The sequence below is a fragment of the Equus asinus genome, chromosome 16 (genome assembly GCF_041296235.1).
Source record: "Equus asinus isolate D_3611 breed Donkey chromosome 16, EquAss-T2T_v2, whole genome shotgun sequence".
NCBI lineage: Eukaryota > Metazoa > Chordata > Mammalia > Perissodactyla > Equidae > Equus > Equus asinus.
Window position 1 is genome coordinate 8160174 of NC_091805.1, and position 22447 is coordinate 8182620.

At 37.1% G+C, this 22447-nt stretch overlaps 1 protein-coding gene across 4 annotated transcripts in view; it reads left to right on the forward strand.

Moving 5' to 3' along the window:
- LRRC7 (leucine rich repeat containing 7) overlaps positions 1–22447 on the forward strand; it is a 499243-nt gene that overhangs the window by 403714 nt on the left and 73082 nt on the right. For 3 of the 4 annotated variants that reach the window (XM_070486576.1, XM_044749553.2, XM_070486577.1), the window contains 4 exons: positions 2170–2370; positions 10421–10532; positions 10741–10921; positions 12584–14264. In XM_070486576.1, the coding sequence (XP_070342677.1) occupies positions 2170–2370; positions 10421–10532; positions 10741–10921; positions 12584–14264 (2175 nt within the window). Of the gene's footprint in view, positions 1–2169; positions 2371–10420; positions 10533–10740; positions 10922–12583; positions 14265–18130; positions 18272–22447 lie in introns of all 4 variants that reach the window. The other variant, XM_044749558.2, reaches the window with a different exon arrangement.

The window sequence follows — 22447 nt, forward strand, 5'->3', positions numbered from 1 at the left end:
TAACTTGCTTATAAAATAATCAGAAAATGTTGGTGCCATGGCCATTAGTAATTAGTCATCTAATTGTGTCACATGGGACATGGCATCTGCAAAAAATAGATTACATTATTCAATGAAGTATTTAATTCAATTAAGGAAGAACACTTCACATTTTTTTTTTTTGCCTCTGATTCAATTTAAAAGTGTAATTTTAGCATTGAGGATTTTTTAAGGTAAATAGAATTTTAATTTAATACCCTACTTGAAAATTATTTTTCATTCATATACCACTGGTTATTAAAAATTAAAAGACAGTCTTAATTGGCATAATAGTCATACCATTCTTCAACTTACATTTTCTTAAGTGTAGTTTTTTTACTTTTAGCCTTCAGATATCAGGTACTTTTAAACAAGTTCAACAATATAATTCAAAACTTAGATTTAATTTGTGATTAACATTTCTAATACCAATTTAAATAGCAGATCCAAGAATGCATGCATCCCAATGGATCTTGTCTAGCATGGATATCGTTCTTTTTATGTTTATTTAAGAATGCATTATAAATTAAGTACCCTGAAATATATTTATATTATACTCTAACAGCTTATACTTTTTTTATGTAAAGTCTAAGTTTTTCTTGGGTTATATTTTTGTAGCTTTATTTCTGTATATTATTAATTTCATCCTTCCTTATTTGGAAGTATAAAAGATTAAATTGCATTTGAACAATATTTACACTAACAAAATTATCTGGTTTTTCATCAGCTTTCCAAAAATTTATTGGAAAAGAAATTTTGTAATTTTAGTACTGAAAAGAATGTTGGAAATCATCTGGTGAATCCAATCCCAGTATTTGATAAGGAAAATGAGCCACAAGGAAGATGAAATACTAGAATAACAAAGTTGGTGGATTTGCTAAAACTGCAGATGAGCAAAAGTGTTTGAATTCATATTTTTAATCCAGATCTATACCACCATCATAGTTTCTTACATCCCATAAATTACATGGCTGTGGGTGGGCGGGTCTGTGTATGCCCCTCCCTCTTTCTCCTTTGCTCTCTCATTCCCACTCTTCCTCTTCCTCCTTCAGCTTCTCTTCCACATTCTCTCCTTAACCCCCCCACACACTTTCCACAGACACGTACTCACCACAATCACGTAAATCATTCCATTTTGTAAAGTTGGTTCTACTCAGATGCAAAAAAAGCGAGATTGTTGGAATTATCCAGGCCAAGTAAATCTGCCCCTTTTTTTTCCCTCCCACTTCTTTTTAATCAGCATGGACAATTTGTGTTTATTCCATTTAAGTATATTATAAATACTCTGATGCTGGAATATTTTATATGGAATGTCTCATATTTTCTCTCTCTAAATTAAATGTGAAAAATAATAATTAATATATATGTTCCCTGAAGTTACACTGATACACTAAAAATGTGTTCTAGAATGGAGATAAATATCTGAATAAATATAAACCAAAATTTACATTTATCTAGAATATCTTATAAAATGTTCCCTATTTTTTATTTCTCTTTATTGTAAGACATTACCTACAAAGGCTGTTACTTTATTAGGGTGAAGACTAAGTATAAAAGCCATCCTGAAGCATATTTGCTTAGGTATTAACAAGAATTAGCTACCCTACGTTTTGATGTAACGTGCTAATTAATATAGAGCTGATGCATATTTGGGCAGCAGATATTGTCTACTCCCCATTTTTTTAATACCTGATAACTCTACTTGTAAATCTTTGGGAGCCTTCTCCCATCACTTGCATTGATACTCCAAAGACATTTTTAACATCAAAATAGTTACTTACAAATAACTAAGATAGGGAAGGGAATGGCCTCCAAAGTATAAAAGCAGCTAATAGTAACTTAATTAAATTTTTCAGAGATTACCAGTCATTTAAGTGTTTGACCTACTGCTATTTCAACCATCTATAGGGGATGTCTAAAGGTAGGATATAATCCAAAAATTGTTTTTCATCTAGAAGGATGGGCAGGGTTGGGAGAAGTCCCACATGGCAGAATACGAGAAGAACACTGTGTGTTCTACTCTACAGTTTGTCAGCCTGCTCAGCACTCACTATATTGCATTTGGTTATACTACTGCACGTCAATGGAGTGGTTTTGTGAACATGCTGCTGAAGGTATTTTTGTGTTAAATTTCTTTTTATAAACTTCTAGGTTGAAATAAACCTAAAACGATATCCAACTCCTTACCCTGAGGATTTAAAGAATATGGTAAAATCTGTTCAAAATCTGGTGGGTAAACCAAGCCATGGAGTGCGTGTTGAGAATTCAAATCCAACTGCTAACACGGAGCAAACTGTGAAAGAAAAATATGAACACAAGTGGCCTGTAGCTCCAAAGGAGATTACAGTGGAGGTATTTCAAGGTTATTGGTAATTGCCAGTGTGGTTTGGATTTTTTGGAATTATTAAATAATGTTTTTTTTTAACTGAATAGGTCTTCCTTGATAAGTGCATTTTTCTCCTAAAATATAAATATAAAATATATTTTTTTCTCTACTCTTTCAAACTATGAGGGTTGCATTTACTAAATCACAGATAAATGACAACCACATGTCTTAAAGTCATTAATACAGCTCCAGAAGTTCCAATATACACAGAAGTAATAATTCACTCACCCAGCGAGGCCTGGCCAGTAAATGTATTACATGATTTTCATGCTATTCCTTTGGCTCCCCCAAACTTTTGTTGTATGAGTCATTAGAAAAGACTAAATGAAAACTTTTTTTATTCTGCAAATCTCAGTATAATTCCCAATCAAGTTTAGAGCCAACTTTTTTCTTTTTTTTAATAATTTTGTGCTTGGGTTACAGCCTTTTTAAGAAACACTACTATAAACAACAAAAAAAGAGATAATTTTGAAATTGAGCTTTACGGAATCTAGTAATGTGAAGCTTAATTCCTATATTTTGGAATGAATTAGATATTTATCTTCATCAATTTGTGTGGTCTGAAAAGAATTCAACTACATTTATGCCACCTCTGTACTATCTCATCTACTCTTCAGCTAATTTGATGATCACCTTTCTGTCTTCATTAGAAACATAATCGGTATGAGTACATCAAGAAATTCCTAAACCTGCTTCTCAACAATCTAAATTAGCAAAACTCTTTTACAAATCTGCACTTCAGAGCATCAATTTGTTGCATTGATTAAACACCAACTGCATATTTAGCACTGTGCTAAACACTGTGAGAGAGAGAAAAGAAATATAAAATGTGTGCATAGCCCCCAAATAATTTAGAGCCTTCCCAGGTAAACATAACACAGAGGAGGTGATTAGAGAACATTTTATATAAAATATGATCACATAGTTGAATGTGTGATAGAGAATATAATGCTCTATGAAATTGGAGAGAAGTAATCATTGCCAATTAGTTAAAAAGTTATGTGAAACAGTTTAAGGTTGAACTGCATTTTAAAGATTGGACAACTCTTTTAAAGTCAAAAAGACAGGAAGGCATTCCAGGCAAAGGGAAAAGCTTGAGCAAAAATAAGCATGGTGTGCGTGCACATCTCCCAGTGGAGGTACCAGCCTGCTCCAGAAAAGAAGACAGCTGGATAACTAGGGAAGAAAATTTAAATAATTACTCACTTTCATTGCTTTTTCCCTTCTGCTTATAAAACCAGTATTATTATATTCTTTCATTTCCAAAATATTACAGATATGCTATAGCAAAGCAACAACCTTTTCTTTTGTCTCTAAGATTCTATAATAATACAAAAAGAAAGAAAATCGACATTTAATGAGTACGAACTAAATACACATACACTTTATATTTAAATCTCATGTAATCATAATCGAATGTCAAAATAGCTATGAGGTCATGATGACCCATAAATTGAGTAACTTTACTACAAAATAAGCAGATCTTAAAATTGCTTAATACAGAGATGGGATAGGTGAAACAAGAAAAAGTTGGGTTGGGCCATGAACTTCATAATAATAATGGAGAAAAATCTTAAAATTGTTCCACAAGCAATTCAAGCTTAACAAGTCCAAAATTAAATTTAATGTTTCCTCCACAAACTTGCTTGAGCTCCTGTATTCCTAGTCTTGGTCTCTGCTGGCATCATTATCTACCAGTTCACTCAAGCTGGGGATTTGGGAGGTATCCTAATTTCTTTTTCCATCTTTCTCTCCACTCCCCCTTCCAAACAATCACCAAAGCCTCTACATTTTCCTCTAAGTGCATCTCATCCATCTCCTCAGGCCCTCAACTCTGTCCTGCCTTACTCTAAACCCGGCAACTTTTTGGTTTACGTTGAGTGCTTTGCTAACGATCTTTCTAAAACACACATCTAATTCTGCCCTCCTTGAAAACGCTACAGTGGCTTTGCATTGCCTATCTAAGCTTCTTAATTAGCTGGAGTAGCCGAACTAAATAGGGCTAAGATTGAAGCTTAACCTTCAGCTTTATGTGATTCCCCACCCTTTCTTAGTTCTCTTCTTCTGCTGGCTTCTCCTCTTGAATTAAAATTGCACTGGTAACAGCAATACTGTTTCTAAAATTGAAATTCTACGTCTCCTTTCCACAACTTTTAGCCATCCTAGAGAAAGGAGCAGCTGTTGCTTTCTGTATCATCCCCTTGTCTCAAACTGCTGCATCTGAATTAAAGGGCCATACTCCATTTATTCAACTTCCAGATACAATAAATACAAATAACCAAGTGTCTATGTGATAAGTGTATATTACACATTTTAATTATATGTTTTTCAAATGTATACTATTTTTGAGTCATTGCTATTTAGTTCACACTGCCAAGAATGTGGAAGAGGGTATCACATGCTATGATATAGTGATCCATGTGGTTAAATATGGAAAACCAAGAGAAAACCAAGAATAGAGGTACACAGAACCAGAGGCAGAGAACAGAAAGACAAAACAAGGTAAATAAATTACAACTGCAGCAGGGAAGAGGGAAAAGGAAAGGGAAATCAGCATTGCTTGATCACTTTCTATTAGCCAACCGTCTGTCAAGAATTGTAGCATCTGTTATTCTAGATAGAGAATATGACCAGGAGAGCCATATGAACAAGGAAAACGGGGGACGCAGAGCTTCCCTTCTGCTCTTCTTTTCCTTTATATTTGCCTTGTGGAGTTTGCGTTTGCTCTTTCCCCAGCATCTTAGTCGTTTGGGCTACTATAATAGAATAGCATAGATTGGGGGGCTTATAAACAAAAACATTTTTTTAAGAAGCCGGATTTTATTTGTATGTAAAAATCAATGCTCAACAGACTTAAAATCAAACTTTCAAAGGCCCAAAGATATCAGGGGTTAGTATACAGTTATAGCCAGGTGCTGGCTATTGGTCCCTCAGTCACTAAAGGCAAAATCATTTCTCACAGTTCTGGAGCCTGGGAAGTCCAAGATCAAGGCGCCAGGAGATTCAGTGTCCAGTGAGGGCCCACTTCCTGGTTCACAGATGGCTGCCTTCTCGCTGTGACCTCATATGTTGGAAGGGGCCAGGGAGCTCTCTGGGTCTCTTTTATAAGGGCACTAATCTCATTCATGAGGCCTCCACCCTCATGACCTAATCACTACCCAAAAGTCCAACCTCCAAGTACCATCAGATAGATTTCAACATAAGAATTTTGGGGGGACACAAACATTCAGTCTTTAACACCCAGTTCTTTATATGGCTAGCACTTCCTCATTCTTCAAGTTTCAGCTTAAAGTTTATCTCAACAGGAAGCCCTTCCCTGATCGCCCTAATGGGTAAGGACCCTCTGATTTTCTCTATCACATCACACTGTATCTTAGCATCAAATGTAATGAAAACCTTTTTGATTTTCTTGTTTATTAACTTCAGCTTGTGAGCTTCACGAGAGCAGGGACCGTGTCTGTCTTGTCCACCATTGTCCTCCCAGTGTCCAGCACAGTGCCCAGAGCAGAGAAGGAGCCCAGTTACTTTCTGTTGAATAACTGAATGACTGATACAGTTTACTGTTTTGACTATGGTAACATGTCTGTCTTTCCATCCAATTAGAAGTTCACTGAAAGCAAGGAGAATTTCTCTGGATTTTTGTTGAATTAATGATTAATTGAGCTTTGGCTGCCATTCCTATCCACATTTTATCACCTGCATGTTGAATAACATGTATTTTAACAACAATCTACCATATGGCCAATAAAAAGAAATCCCTCTTAACTCTGATGATCTAATATAATATATATATTAATACATTAATATAATATTATGAGTAAAGGTAAAATATTATGATGGAGATTATTGTGGAGCAAGGAAAGCAGGGAAAAAGGACAGAAGGAAAGAGAATGGTACAGTGAATAAAGCTATAACATAAAATAAGTAAAGGCTTGAGGTTCATAAACTCTTCGTATACAAATGCCTTTAGTGTCTTAGTAATTTTGTTACAAGGACCCTAGACCAAAAGAAATACCTAACAGTTCCATTTATTAAGTAGTTAGGTCTGAATAACTCAGTAATTATTTATGCCCTACTTAGACATTATTTGAAAAATAATACACATAAATTGAAAGAGAAAATAATATTTTCATTTCATTTTTAAATAACCAAAACTACTTATTAATGGAATGTGTGCACCTATCACACACTGCCTGCCTTCTCAAACCTTGGAATCTTATTGGCCACTACAACTCTAATTTCTGTTTCATGTTGATTTTCAAGTGGCACTTGATTTTTGATCACAGCAACCACCAAAAACCCAGCTTCACAAAGATTCTCATCAAAAGGAATGTACTATCTAATGTTGACCCTGAGAGCTACCTGGAGGTAGCAGTTCACACAGTGTCTGACTGAAGCCAAGTATTGCTTTGTTTCCTTCAGATATCTAAAATAACCCAGGTATCCCTGTGATTTAGCAACAGCACTGTGGGTGCCTCAGAGCACAGTCTGAGAAAAGACAGAAAGCCTTTGAAGTCTAGAGGACATGAATGCAAATTTTGAATCTACCCTGTTACCAATTATATGACCTTGACAAGTCGGGGAAATCTTTCTGAGACTTGGTTTCCTTGCCTTTAAAACATTCAGAGTTTTTGTGGAGTATTTTATGTAGCTCCAAGCACAGTTCTTGGCACAGAGGAAGGCTACCACAAATGATAATTCCCTCCCCCCAAGAAGAGAATGATGTGCTAACCCTGCCCCATCCTCTTTTAATCCTTCTGTGCGTCACTACCCTGCATTACAGAAAATTTCTGAATGGATACCTGTTCACCACGTCCGTCACGTTCATAATGGCCCTGCACTTTCCCTTTGCTAGGAGACTCAGCACAATTTCTGTCTACAGAGAAACCACATCTTTCTCCTAGTGACAGAGGACAGTCAACTACCCTTAAAAACGTCCTTAAATGCTTTTATTAATACTAGACCTGGACTCTCAAAAGCTCAGACACAAGCATGTTTCCCCCTTTGATTTCTATTGTAGGCTCCCTTTCACTACAGCAGCAGCAGCAGCAAAGATTTAGTTTGAACAGTGGAAGGGCAACGGGGTAAAAAAAGGAAGTTTACCTTTTCTTTCCCCTCCCCCTCTGTCTCCTCACCGGAAGGACACATAGTTCAATGTACTTATAATGGAGTCTCCACTAAATGTGATTCCCTGCCAGTAACTTCCACTGTCTTCACCTGTAGACGTAGTCCCAAAAGCTTCACCCACTTTTTCAGCATGAACTTGATTCCTCCAGCCTATTTATAAAAGCATTTATAGAGACAAAGTCAATGAGTAATTTCCTTTGTTGGACAGTTAACTTTTTTCTGTGGAGGTGGATTTTAGACGGGAACTTTTCTTAGGGTAGATAATATAGCACCTACAGTATCACATAGAAGACCTTCAAGTAGGACAGATCCTAGTTCCAATCCTGGCTCTACCACCTACTAAGCTTCTCACTTGGAATTATGACTTCTCTGAGGTTCCATTGCCTTACCTGTGAAACAAAGATGATGCTAATAGGTAACTTAGAAATACCAAATAAAAATAAAAGATTATCTTTTAAATAAACAACAGGGATAATATAAAGTGTTTAGCATAATAGCACAGTAGCAGACATGCAATACATTCTCTGTAACTGCTGGCCATCATCATCTTCATCAGCATCATCTTTTTACTCCTGCAGATAAGAGAGTCTAACTGGATCAGTGCAAATCCATTGTTCTTGCCTCAGTAGTGTTATGCTAGGTGGAGGGCCACAGAACTCTAGAGAACAGATGCAAGTTCACAATTAGCTGATAGCATACTCTCTTCCTAGTTGCTAGGGCTTTTTTTAATTCAAAACAGAAATTATTGGGCAGGGCCAGAGACTTGAATCTGAGCCAGACCACAGCTACCGTGCAAAGCTCTGGTCACAATTTTGGGATACCAGTGTGAAAGTTTGGTCTGTACATACAAAACTTGAGTATGAATGCATAAGGCATAAGGAAAAAGAAATCGTGAAACCTTTAACTATATTTACATTTCTGTGCTTGTACAACTATTTGTTTTGTTTTTTTGACTAAAGCAAAATGCCTATACTTCTGTATTGTCATAGGAATATTTCCTTTTTAAAATACTATTTCAATGAAAAAGTTAGATTTATCGAATGTTAGTACTAGACAGAAATTTTCACTAATTCCTACTATCTATTACCTTCATGTGATTGATGAATTGAGTAAGATCTAGAGAGGTACACTGACTTCCCCAAGGTAACCTGATTAATAATTGGTGAAGCAGGAAGAAAACAGAAATATGCCACCTTGTTCGTGAAATCTTTTTGAAAGTCTTAACATATTTTCTGCCTTTCGTGGTACCATTTATCAAACTTGCACCTGTTCTGCTTACACATTTCTTCAAAGATGAGCAAAGCCTTTTATTCTGTATTCTGTCAACTTAAAACTTTATCATAAGTTTCTTATGCTAAACCTTTGAAATAACTTTCAAAATGCACAAAAACACAGACTTCCCTCTTCATCTCCAGAATTTCCATCAATCCCCCTCTTTCCTACCCCTCTTCAAATTTGATACTGCGTTTTAAGGCACTAATGTGCTCGCAGCTGAGCTCACCAGGAGGCAGCACAATAAATTTATAATAAGAGTTCTGTTTGATTATACCAACCAATTAGTTATAAGGCGGGACCGATTTTATTTATTATATTTTGGTCCTCAAGTATATTCTCTCTCTGATTTAACAGAATATTTCTATATGCGTTACATTAATGTTCCAAACTAACAAGTACTAATGAGTGAAAAAACTGAAAATTCTTTAAATTCAAATTTCTAAAGGTTAATAAAAAAGACATAAAGATAACTGCTGTTCATAAATTTATATCACTACTTACTCACGGGCATAGATGAGACATTTTTAGATCTAGAAGAAAGTGAGAATTTGGTATTTTTGCCATCCCTAATGTTCTCCCACTCCCAAGTTAACTGGGAATAATAATTTGAATTGTAGAAGTATAAAATTCACGGGGTTTTTTGCATGTTCATTTGTCATTATGAAGTTATATTCTTTTTTTTGGTGAGAAAGATTGGCCCTGAGCTAACATCTGTTGCCAATCTTCCTCTTTTTGCTTGAGGAAGATTGTCAGTAAGTTAACATCTATGCTAATCCTCCTCTATTTTGTATGTGGGACACCGTCTCAGCACGGCTTGATGAGAGATGCGTATGTCCACGCCCAGGATCTGAACCCGCGAACCCTGGGCCGCCAAAGTGGAGTGAGTGAACTTAACCACTACGCCACCAGGCCAGCCCTTGAAGTTATATTCTTGTACCAGTGTTGCTCATTACACTCAATGAATGGATTTAGAATGAAGATTTAGCAGACTAGACTGATCACAAGAAAACTAAAACCCTTAGGAAGAAGGCGTGGTAGAACTAAAGAAATTGAGATCACTCGGGAAACAGTATGAATTAAGAGGGTGATGAGCAGTCAAAGCAGGACTTATAGGACCCAGCTGTGCATTAATATGGCTAAGGATTCAAAGAAAATCTAGTTGGTCAGTGATATACTTTCCTTTTAGAACTCTAAAGAGAGTTCACCCCTTAGAACTCTTACATTTGTATATACCGTATATTTGTATGTATCATATTGCTCATATATGGCTTATCATACTTCGGTCCTGTGTTACAATGAACTATTGTAAACCCCCCGAGGGCATGGGTGACATTTTGTCTTTCTTTGGAAACTCCACAGTTCTTTGCACAGTGCCAGGCATATAAACAACATCCCAAAAATGTCTTGTGAATAGATGGACTCGTTTAAATTAAAAAAACAAAACATTTTAGTGCTTACCTCAGAGAAACATACGATTCACTTCTCCTGGTGCTCCACAGTGATCTAAATTTTAGAGCCCCACCTTTAAATCTGAGCCAAATAAAGATACTGCCATCGTGGTTAACCATTGTTTAAATGTTTACTTTCCTTGTCCTGTATTATTATATCTCTCAGGATTCTTTTGTTCATCCAGCTAATGAAATGAGGATTGGGGAACTTCACCCTTCATTAGCTGAGACCCCTCTGTACCCACCCAAACTTGTTCTGCTAGGGAAGGACAAAAAAGGTAACTGTGAACCTGATGTGGAAAATATGCCACGAATGCATGTGCATGATGAGTCACCAGTTGTAAATTATGATACACCATAGTCTATAGAAATATTTTACAAATATGTATTTCTAATATTAATCGATATGCTGTTTTTCATACTTCCTTTTCTGTTTATAATTGTCAGTGTTCGTAGCATTATAATATTTTCCCCTTTACATTTCAGAATCAACTGATGAGTCTGAAGTTGACAAGACTCACTGTCTGAATAACAGTGTTTCCTCAGGCACTTACTCAGACTACTCGCCTTCCCAGGCTTCCTCAGCATCCTCTAACACCCGGGTTAAAGTGGGGTCCTTGCAGACAACCGCTAAAGACGCAGTACATAATTCTTTGTGGGGTAACAGGTGTGTTTAGAATTCCCTCTTTTCTGTTCCCAAATGCTTATTTTCAGCAACTTTTTAAAAAAATGAAATCTTAATTTTGGAATTGTATTCAGCACCTGAGTGATGTAGAAGACAGAAGGGGACAGGTAAGCAAATTTAGTCCTCCTGGGATTCCAAGAGTGGATGAATCCATCTTACGCAGCAAAACCATTGCTTAAGGGAGAGATGGTAGGAGATTAACAGGTGGAGGTGATAGGACAAAAAGTTATAAAAATGAAAAATTGTGCTTGCCCAATACTTATTTATGACACATTTGAGCATTCCTCCATCCAAAAGGGTGTTATGGGTTAAAGTAAGATGCATGGAAAGCACTTGTGTGCCTAACACAAAGTAAATATTCAATGAATTTTTTATTGCTATCATCATCATCATCAACATTTTATCACCACCTGGAACAGTTAGGATGTAAGTAAAAGTATTTAATCTTTCCCAAATGGCTCCTACTCAATATTACCTCCGTTTACAGATGAAAAAACAAAAGCTACGGAGTGCAATAAAGTGACTCAATGAGGTAGTATTTGCCCAGTTCTGATGCCCTTGCTTCGTAACTTGTTGCTGTGTTTTACCCTGCAAATAACAGATCAAAATCCTCATACAATATAGGCAGAAATGACTTTTATTCATATTTTACTGATAATATCACTGCTGTTAGCAATATATTCTTTGGTAATTAATGAATAACTATTTCTGTTCATTAATGCCCATGACAAAAGTCTTAACTCTTTCAGTTTATAAATTCATTATTTGTGATATATAATTGTGATATAAGCTGAGGTTAGTTTAGGTACTTTTGGAAGATACTTTCTAAAGTTACTTTTTTTAATCAGCAAAAGCACTTAGAAGTCTTTCTCTCACTGATAAGAGATGAATAATTCAATATTCTTAGTGTGCAAATGGTTTAGAATAAACTTAGATAAAGGAGCATCTTCTAGAGATACTATGATCACTGTTGTAAACTTGCCAATGACCAAAAGTCATAATATAATTTGCATTCTAGAAAAAGATACATGAATGTGTTCCCTATACAGTGGATTTAATGTCTTCAGTATTTGGCCTTCAAATAAACATTATTTGAAGACAATTTGGGTTCTTTAGATATACCAAGAGTTCATAAGAAAGGCACTCTTAAACAATAGTTTGGAAATGTGCTAAATCAGAAATTCCAGGGATGGGGACCAGGAGTTAGGTGAACCCACTTATCAAACAGGTTTCCAGATCATTACTGAAGGCCTATATATTTTTTTCTTTTATTCATTCATTCAACAAATATGTATTTAATACCTACAATATGCCAGGCACTATGCTAGGCCCAAAGAGAAAAAATCTCTGCCCTCATGAGTTTACATTCTAGCAGAGGACACAAGAAAATACGCAATAAATATAATAGGTAAGTAAATTATGTAACATGTTAGAAGGTGATGATTACTAGGAAGAAATAAAAGTTAGAGCTGGGTAAAGGGGTGGATTTTTGTGGACATAAAATAATAATGCTACCATAATCATAAGCATGGATGACTAGTCAGTTAAACAAAGGATTGTGGCATTCTTGGCTGCTTATTCTCTTTCTGGTGAAACCCCAGCTCTTCCACATTTTCATATTTCTCCTTCCTGTTGTGTTCACAGGATTGCACAGTCTTTCCCACAGCCCCTTGATTCAAAGCCATTACTCAGCCAGCGGGAGGCTGTTCCCCCAGGGAACCTACCCCAGCGTCCTGACCGGCTGCCGATGAGTGACGCTTTCACTGACAACTGGACTGATGGCTCACATTATGACAACACAGGGTTTGTTGCAGAGGAGACCACAGGAGAGAATGCCGACAATAATGCTCTCTTAAATTCGAAATCTAGAAGCACATCTTCTCACGGACGCAGGCCTTTGATTAGGCAGGATAGGATTGTTGGTGTTCCCTTGGAACTTGAGCAGTCTACACACAGACACACACCAGAAACAGAAGTGCCTCCTTCCAATCCTTGGCAGAATTGGACCAGAACCCCTAGTCCTTTTGAAGACAGGACCGCTTTCCCTTCCAAATTAGAGACAACCCCTACCACCAGCCCATTACCTGAAAGGAAAGAACACATAAAAGAATCTGCTGAAATACCTAGCCCCTTCTCTCCAGGAGTACCGTGGGAATATCATGATTCCAATCCCAACAGGAGTCTTAGTAATGTCTTTTCTCAAATCCACTGCCGCCCAGAATCTTCCAAAGGTGTTATTTCCATTAGCAAAAGCACAGAGAGGCTTTCCCCACTAATGAAAGATATCAAGTCCAATAAATTCAAAAAGTCACAGAGTATCGATGAGATTGACATTGGTACATACAAGGTTTATAATATACCATTAGAGAACTATGCTTCTGGAAGTGAACACTTAGGAAGCCATGAACGACCAGATAAAATGCTGGGACCGGAGCACGGTATGTCCAGTATGTCTCGAAGTCAGTCAGTCCCAATGCTGGATGACGAGATGCTCACTTACGGAGGTAGTAAAGGCCCGCAACAACAAAAAGCTTCCATGACAAAAAAAGTCTATCAGTTTGACCAAAGCTTCAATCCCCAAGGAGCAGTGGAAGTTAAAGCCGAAAAGAGGATACCGCCCCCTTTTCAACACAATTCTGAGTACGTGCAACAGACCGGCAAAAACCTTGCCAAGGATTTGGTTAGTCCCAGAGCTTACAGAGGATACCCACCCATGGAGCAGATGTTCTCCTTTTCCCAGCCATCTGTCAATGAGGATGCTGTGGTGAACGCCCAGTTTGCAAGCCAAGGTGCTAGGGCAGGCTTCTTGAGAAGAGCCGACTCCCTGGCGAGCTCCACGGAGATGGCCATGTTTCGGAGGGTCAGCGAACCTCATGAGCTGCCTCCGAGTGATAGGTACGGCCGGCCTCCGTATAGGGGCGGTCCGGATCGCCAAGGCAGCGTTTCAGTGACTGAGTCCCAGTTCCTGAAAAGGAATGGCAGGTATGAAGATGAACACCCTTCATATCAAGAAGTGAAAGCTCAGGCGGGAAGTTTTCCAGTTAAAAACCTTACCCAGAGGAGGCCATTGTCTGCAAGAAGCTACAGTACAGAGAGTTACGGTGCCTCCCAAACCAGGCCAGTTTCAGCTAGGCCTACTATGGCAGCTCTTTTGGAAAAAATACCATCTGACTATAACTTGGGTAACTATGGTGACAAGCCATCAGATAACAGTGATATAAAGACGAGGCCTACTCCTGTGAAGGGAGAGGAGAGCTGTGGTAAAATGCCTGCAGACTGGAGACAACAGCTGCTTAGACATATAGAAGCTAGAAGGTTAGACAGGGTATGTTTGGCATTTCTCTGTAAGAATATCCCTCCTGCCTTTAGTTTTCCTTTATTGGCATTTCTAAGCACATGTAGTGAAGCATGAACAACATGAATGAATAGACGATCAGCATTTTATTTATCTTTATATTGTGGGGAAATTGATCATAAGAGTTTTTTATGGATGCTGTTTAATGCTCTTCGAGAGTCCATAACCTGTTAGGTGAATTATTTACCAAATCTAACCTGAATATTGTTAGTAAGAAAGAATTCGATTCTATTATGCGAGATGGTGCTTCAATTGCTTTCTAGCCGTTAAGGCAAAACGCCTCTCCTAGGACACAGAACGGTTCTGTAGTAACCTAAAGAGTATGATTTTTATTGAATCTATAAAAAGTGAGTATTTTGCCTCTTTCTGCACAGACTCACTTATATTAAAGTCAGGTTTAATTTGTTTATACGATTTGCATATAGTTACTGCTATGGGACTACTAAAGTTATTACTTCTAATGAGCAATAATCTTCCCAGCAAGAAACAGAAAAATAAAATAAGCAGATTGAATGCCCTCCTACACATTACTTTATTTAATAAAAATCCTGCCATTTAGAGTGTGGGTTTTTATATAGAAAGAAATGTTTAAATTCAAATCATACTACAGACAACAAAAATAGATGATGTCTTTATGAAGACTACAAATGTACAAATTAGTGCGTATATTGGAGCAAAAAAAAGGAAATTAATCCCAATTCAGTTAAAAATTGAGGCACAAAGCATGGAATGCATAGTGATTGAGGAGAGTAAAAAAACAAATTGTATAAAGCCTAGAATCACTTTTTGTTGCCTTATTCATCTCTCTCTAAGAGAAACCTGATATTTCATTTTCTAGGACTCTGATCAATTGCCCACCGTCATCAAGTGCACGCTCTGGCTCTGGTGCAGAGGGCATTGTGTGCTCTGCACGGACCTTAGAATCTTAAGGGTCCTTTCTGTGAAAATAGGGCCTTTTGTTCTCATTTTCTGGGGTGTAAATGCTCAGTGTAAATTGGGGATCGAGGTAATAATATACCATTAGAATGTTTCACTCAATAGTTTTATTATTTTATTTGGTGTCCTGCTAAAAGCACAGGTCACTGCATTTATTATATATTTCTTTAATACTGAATTTTGTGTTTTCAGGTGTATTCCTTTTAAATCATTATATTGTTTGTAGGTCGTGTCTACATGACAAGGAAACAATTATTTTTTAAGGAAAGAGTGAACTAATAAATGTGGGTGTGGGTGTTAGTTTCTCAATGTGGAAATTGGCTCTGCCTTGCAAAATATTTCATCAGGATGTCTGTTTCAAATAGGTGTGCTCAGTCCCATTGAAGGGAGCCTCATCAAAGCCTCATGACTGGCTGTCAGTGGGAGACACCTGGTCGGTTGTCACCATGCCTTACCTCAAGTTATACCCTCCATGTAGACAGATAACTTGGAGGGCGAAAATATTTGGGGCCAAATAATACAGTACAGTTTGGGAACTCTGGCCTCGTGTAGACACGACCATACGTAACAGGGTAAGATGAACTAGTCAAGAAAGGTTCTAAGAAGCTTTTTGGAGCATATGTACAATGACTAGTAATTTGAGGCAACAGAAGAGTGAGTGAAAACAAAGCATGAGAAAGAAAAGACAAAATTCTAAGCCTTTGGTACCATCATGTATTTACTAGTTTCCCAGGTAAATGGTTCCTCCCCTTTGATCAAAGCTATTGAAAAGTAGGTGACTCCTCTAGTTGGAGCAGGAATTTGGAAGGAGGAAAATAGGACTCGGGGAGGGGCATTGGATCAGCAGAAGTCTAGAGGCCCTGCCTGTCCCAGATCCAGATAAAGAAAAGTAAACTTGTGTATATTTTCCATTACTGTGACAATACTTCCCTTTTTAATTAGTTTCCATGAATCCCCTGTTTGTTTATAATTCCCTCAGTCTGTCTTTCATTTTTCAGAGCAATTTCAATGTATACTCGATAGCTTCTCATTTAATTCCAAGAAATTAAATTACCTTAGAGTATTGCTTCAAGCCATCGGACCCTGGAGGCTCTTCCTCTTGAGTTCTCCGAGTAACATTTCTTTCCCCCTCCCAATTGAGTTACTGAGCTACTCAGGCTGTCTCTTACTTAAAACTTCCCAGCTACTCCGGAAGATGAAGGCAGGGTACTGAGCACAGACTTGTTATGTAAAACTGGCTTTGACATCACTGTGCTGCTTGACATTCTGTCCAAAGTCAGACTGCACCAGAGACGTGATGTGCTTCCTTCCCGGGAAGATTTAGTTGAGCAATTTGAACCCTGGAAATCAAATACTTACGCTAGAAACTACAAGATCTTTGTCCACTCCTCATAAAAGAGAACTGCCTAGAAGTCTGGACATTGGATAAGCTTAGCAGCCGAACATAATCTCGGTTAAAGATCCCCCTTGGTATTGACCTTGGAGAGGCAGCTGCAAGCACTGCCCTCAATAAAAGATGCCTGTTTTCTCCTTTAGTTTAACCTCAAGGCTCAAGCTTCCACTACAGAGCCCCACTGTGAATGAGAGAATTCAAAACACATGAACCCATATGTCTGCGGCTGCTACTCTTTCATAGGAGCTAAGAGAGCACTAGGTGGGAGTAATTTTAAACCTTAAGGAATCATTCAAGTGCTAGATTGAAATGTTCACTGTCCTTTTCAATTTTGACATGGTGATAGCAAAAATCTCTGGATGAAATCATCAGAGATTCATAAACAATATGATTGGTAGACGAGCACACCATCAGTATAATTGTCTTTCAGTTGAGTTCAGTGAAACTTTGATGCTAAAAATCATTACTTTGCAAATAACACCCTCAGAATAGAATAGCTGCCCACTGTTAATGTCCAATAATATTCAGTTTTTAGAAAGTGTGCTAAGTTAACTTCTGTAGTTTTTTTTTTCCAAAAGAAGAGAATTACTTAAAGGGCCCAAAAGCTGTCAATTATTACATTTCTAGGATAGGTGGAAAGTGGAGGTTGTACTGATGGAAACTATTTGATGACAGGACATCGAAAACGTTTTAATTTTTAGATGCAGTTCTGTAGAAGAAAATTAAGTATCTATCAGGCACTTGGAATAACTTTAGATATGCCTGTTGAAGGGTAGCCACTATGCAAAATCACCAGAGTGTTCATAGGTATTTAGGTATATTAGATAAACAGCACTAATAGTTCAAATTATGATTCCTTTCGTTTCATTATGAATTTCTCTAGTTTAAAATGTAATTTTTAAGAAACAAAAATTAGAATATTTGGATCCACATACAACTTGACTGGTTTAACTAAATTAATCAGTAAATTCAATCAGCCAACGGTCAGATTGAAGGATTTTTTTGACCAGCTCTTTTACTGAGTTGCTGCAATTCTGCCTCCAGACTGATTTTGGCTTTCACATTGCAGGGTGTTAGTAATAAGGCGGAATTAGAATCTGGTATTTGTCTTTTGTATGTGATGATGTCACAATGTGAAAGAGACCATGAGATTTGCAGCTGACAAAGTTTAAAACCTCACTGTTTGACGTTTTTAAGTTCATACATGACCACAGATGAACAACATTTGTCCAGAGTCACTACCATCATGAAATATGAGATTTAGCAGCAAATGTAAACAGAATGTATCTTTGCTTTTTGTCTTTTCTGTAGTTTTGGATGGTACTCATTATGTGCATAACTAACACTGCTTACTGTATGCTTCTGTCTGATCAAGTGCATGTTTAAAAAAGGAAGTTACTGTTTGCCTGCTTAAAGTTAAATGTTATAAATTGAAACATGTTCATGTAATAATCAGTTTGTGGAGCATGTGTTCACACCCTGTCACATGATTATTTCCTCTACTCAGAATGCTGCTTACAAACACAACACAGTTAACCTTGGCATGCTGCCCTATGGAGGTATTTCAGCAATGCATGCAGGCAGAAGCATGACTTTAAACTTGCAGACTAAGTCTAAATTTGATCTACAAGAGCTACCTCTTCAGAAAGTAAGTATGGACTGCCCTACATGTGTCAGCATACCAAAGCCGATTAATGTTGTTTGTTCCCTTAGTGTGTTTAGGCTGTACGTACAGCCCTGCTTACAGACTCTCAGGAGTCCAAAAAGCACAAGGATGAATAACGCGGAGCCTGAACTCTTAGCTGCTTACTGACTATTTGTAGCTAGACTGATGATCAGGCTCCCTCTTCAACAGCTTTGCTTTTTGGATTGAGCAGGTACATGGCTTTTATGTTGCTTTAAGGCTCATTTTTTTTTTATTATTCATTTTCTTTTTCTTTTCTTCTTTGTCTTTCTTTTGTGTGTGTGTATGTATATTTTTTTTCTTTTTTTTTTTTTTTTGGAGATAGCCCTATCTTCTCTTGCTGATGCATTCTGAGAATAGAGATAGAAATTATTATTGGAGTTTCGTTAATTCCTTTGGAAAAGACATAGACCCCTAAATTAGAATGGAAATTAAGTAGTTGGCACTTCTAAATGCTCTTTAGCCCATTTTCGTTGTGGGAAATATTACACAGAAGTAAATCCTGAGACACAAGTTTGTGAATTAACTGGCAAATTGTTGCTCATCCTAGGCTAATAAAAAGGTAGCAATTTCACGTGGTTTTAAATGAAAATGTAGGTTCATTTAAAAGGGAGTATACTGTAAGATGAAATATTTCCATTGCCAAAGGAACATTTCTCCTTGTTTTGTTCAGGCAAAACTGAAATGGCACGTTTTACCTGTTTAAGTGGATTACTGCCTTCTGTCTTAGTTACAGTTCAATGGAGACTAATGAGTCATTTTCACACAATATGTCGTTCTGACTATATTATTAATATAGTCATTAGCCTAGTAATTTTTTATGAAAAATGCAATGCAAAGTAGGGATAACAGAATGACAATAGCCACCAAGTACTCCTCTCTTAATAGAGTCAATGAACATATAGAGCAAACTCCCATTCCAGCAAAATGAGGGTCATAAGACCTCAAATTCATGTTTTACTGTCAAATTAGTCTTAACAACAATTGGATAGTTTGCTTCCTACTGTGAGTAGAGTACTAAAATCAGAGACATTTATATTCACAGCTTTTTCATCACCCATGATCACTTTGAAAAAAACTTACTGAATTGGGAACTTTTGAATGTTGTTTTTCCTGTCCTTGGGCTCCTGTTGAAGGACCAGTGGTGTGTGGGTAGTTTTCTCTCCAGGGAAAAGAAAACAAAGCCCTGATGTGTGGTGTGTGCCAAGGTTAGTGATGTAAACACTCCTGCTATGGCCAATTTCAAGGTCCCAACTTAACGTCACTGAACTCGGAAGGAGAATTGAGTACAGTCGGCTCTCGTGAGCTAGTACGTCAGCCATGAAGGAAACTACTGCTTGAACTCCTTGAAATTATATCATATAGATAGCCCCTTATTTTGCCTAATTTTTAGCCTTACTTCCTCATCAATCTATAGAATAATACAGATATATTCAGCGTCTGAAAAATGGTAATATACTTGAAGCACTGTTTCTCAATGTCTAAATTATTCTCCAGATATAAATTAGGTACCTCTGTATTGCTATATTAATTTTCTGGTGTTGTTTGGGATACACTAGAGAATGGATTCATTACCTATTACTATGGCTATAAGATGGTCTGCTACAGAAATATTGCAAAGTTATCCTATTTGGAGACTTTTTTTCCTTCCTCCGTTGGGCACAGAGATGACCCAAAGGAATTCTCCTTGGGAGCTACATTAAATTGCAAGCCAAGAGTAATTCAAGTATTAAAAGACTCCATCTCAAAATGAATTATCATCAATACTTTATTGTACACACCAAAAAAAGAGAGAAGAGAAAAGGCCAGGGATGGAAAAGGAACACAGGGCCACTACTCCATTACCCCTAAAAGATTTTATGACCCAAAGTACCAGTTTAAGGCCGGTAAACTTTAGGCGTTGAGGCATCTGGGACACCTCTGCCACACTGCTGCCACTGCAGGAACCTTTCAGGTGTGGGCACTGGGTGCTTCCTCAGTTTCAAGAATACTCCAGGCTCTGCTTCATCCCGTGGACTCTGGTTTGTCTCTGCCCCTCCATCTTTGTGCTCAGGTACATTTCTTCTGCACAGTTTCCTTAATTAGAAAATTTGTTTGATTTTTCTGCCAAGCTTTAGGATCAACCTCTCTTAAGATGCAGCCTCTCCGATTCTCCTTTCTTGGCTCCACTGACCACTGCTAACTGGTCCTATGATTGAGGCTCAGTTTCCCTGAACCCTTCTCACCGGGAAAGGAGATAGGGAAAAGTTATTTTCCTTTGATTTGTGAATGCAGAAAAACCTACTACAACAGTCGTGTCTTGCTACTTAAGATAATAAAAATTAGTTATCAGCTATTTAAGATTTATTTGCAGCCCCTGAATGCTTGCTAGCCATGAGAATTGCACTAAAATCTAGAGTAAGATCAATTTATAAACAAACATTTTCAAATTTTCATTCTCCCGTGGAAATCCTAGAGCTGTCTTTTTATTCATAAAATTCCTGAATGATAATACTGGCCATCTTTAGTTAGGTGCTGTGGCAGATGACTCTAGGGTGTCCTAGAAAGAATGTTTGAAGAGTCCTAAGGAGTATAAATTAATGTTTTCTCGTATTACCGCTTCAGCAATGGAAATGGAGCTGCAGCAGACCTTGGTGCAGCTGGTGCCCTCCCCAGTGAAGGTTCAGGGGCTGAAACCCAGACTCTTTCTCCACACTCTCTGCTGCCCAAGACTTACCTCTTGTAATTAGGAGAAAGGAGCACCTTTTTGTATTTTCTCTGTCACGCCAAGACTGTCTTTTTGCTAGTTAGGCACTCACAGAAGGCACTTCTCTGTGATTCCCGCCTCCCTCCCCCTCCACCTCCACTTTGGTAATTGACAGAAAGGCACTATTTGTGCTAGCCGAGGTCCTGATTCAGCATGTTATTTGTTCTTTTGGTTTAGGTTTTTTTTAGGTTACCAAACATACCTAGTTATTTTTTTCTCAATTTTCTTTTAAACAAATTTGTTATAAACTAATTAAAGGATATAATTATTTGTGAATGAATATTGAAGAACTCCTCACTTGATAAAGTATTTACACAGTGAATATTTATGTGGATGAACAGACTCTCCCAGATTTTGCTGTGTGTTTTGAATATTTCTAATTTTCTCATATTTATTATATGCCAGGTTGAGTATTGTGCATTTTTCATGTATTACAAGGCTTTCTATATTATAAACAATAAATTACATTTTCTATGGTAATTTTATGGAACCTCTTAAGATATTAACAGAATGCAAATAAATACAACAAAATTAGGTTAATCAGTTTAATATCCTTTAGCATTTTCGTTTATTTATGCTTATTCTAATTCTCTAAAAATTTTAATAGTACTTATAACCAGAACATTTAAGACATAAATCAGCTATTAAATCATGAAATTATTAGTATTTTCTGTTTATTCATTCATTCATTCATTCATTCACTCATTTATTTGTGTATCATTTATTTACTGCCTCTCCAAAAAGCATTTAAGACAACTTTCTATGAAGTTATTAATGATTTCATGTGCTTCCTCAGATGTGTTCTGTTGTAATTGAGCTTAGCTATTGTCTTGAAATTTTATGTTATCAGAGAGAAATATAATACTGTAAAATAGTTCAAACTGCCATTTTTGTTCAGATTAATGGTAGAATAAATATTTCAATAGGAGAAGAATAAAGACTAGGATTTATTGAGAATGTACTATGTACCTGGTACCATTAGGTACTTTAAATATGTTTTTCCACACAACCCTCACAAACCCTCAAGGGGACTGTCTATCTCCATTATATAGACAAGGAAACAGGCTCACATGTCACACAAAGGAACTCACCTGTATTTCTAGGGTTTTACGATGCTCACCGCTGCTCCTAGCATAGTAGTAGGGAGAATTTGAATCTGACTGCGTGGCACCCAAGTGCCTGCTGTTTCTATTGTAGCATGATGTCTTCTCAAATGTTTATAAAACCTGACATTTTCATAGAACATAACTTGTAATAGTTGATAAAGCTCTTTCATATACATTATTATCTCACATCATCTTCACAACACTCCAGAAAAATAGATATTATGAGATAGAGAAAAGAATACACAAGTACAATATAGTAACTAATCCAAAATGTATCATGAGCCAAAT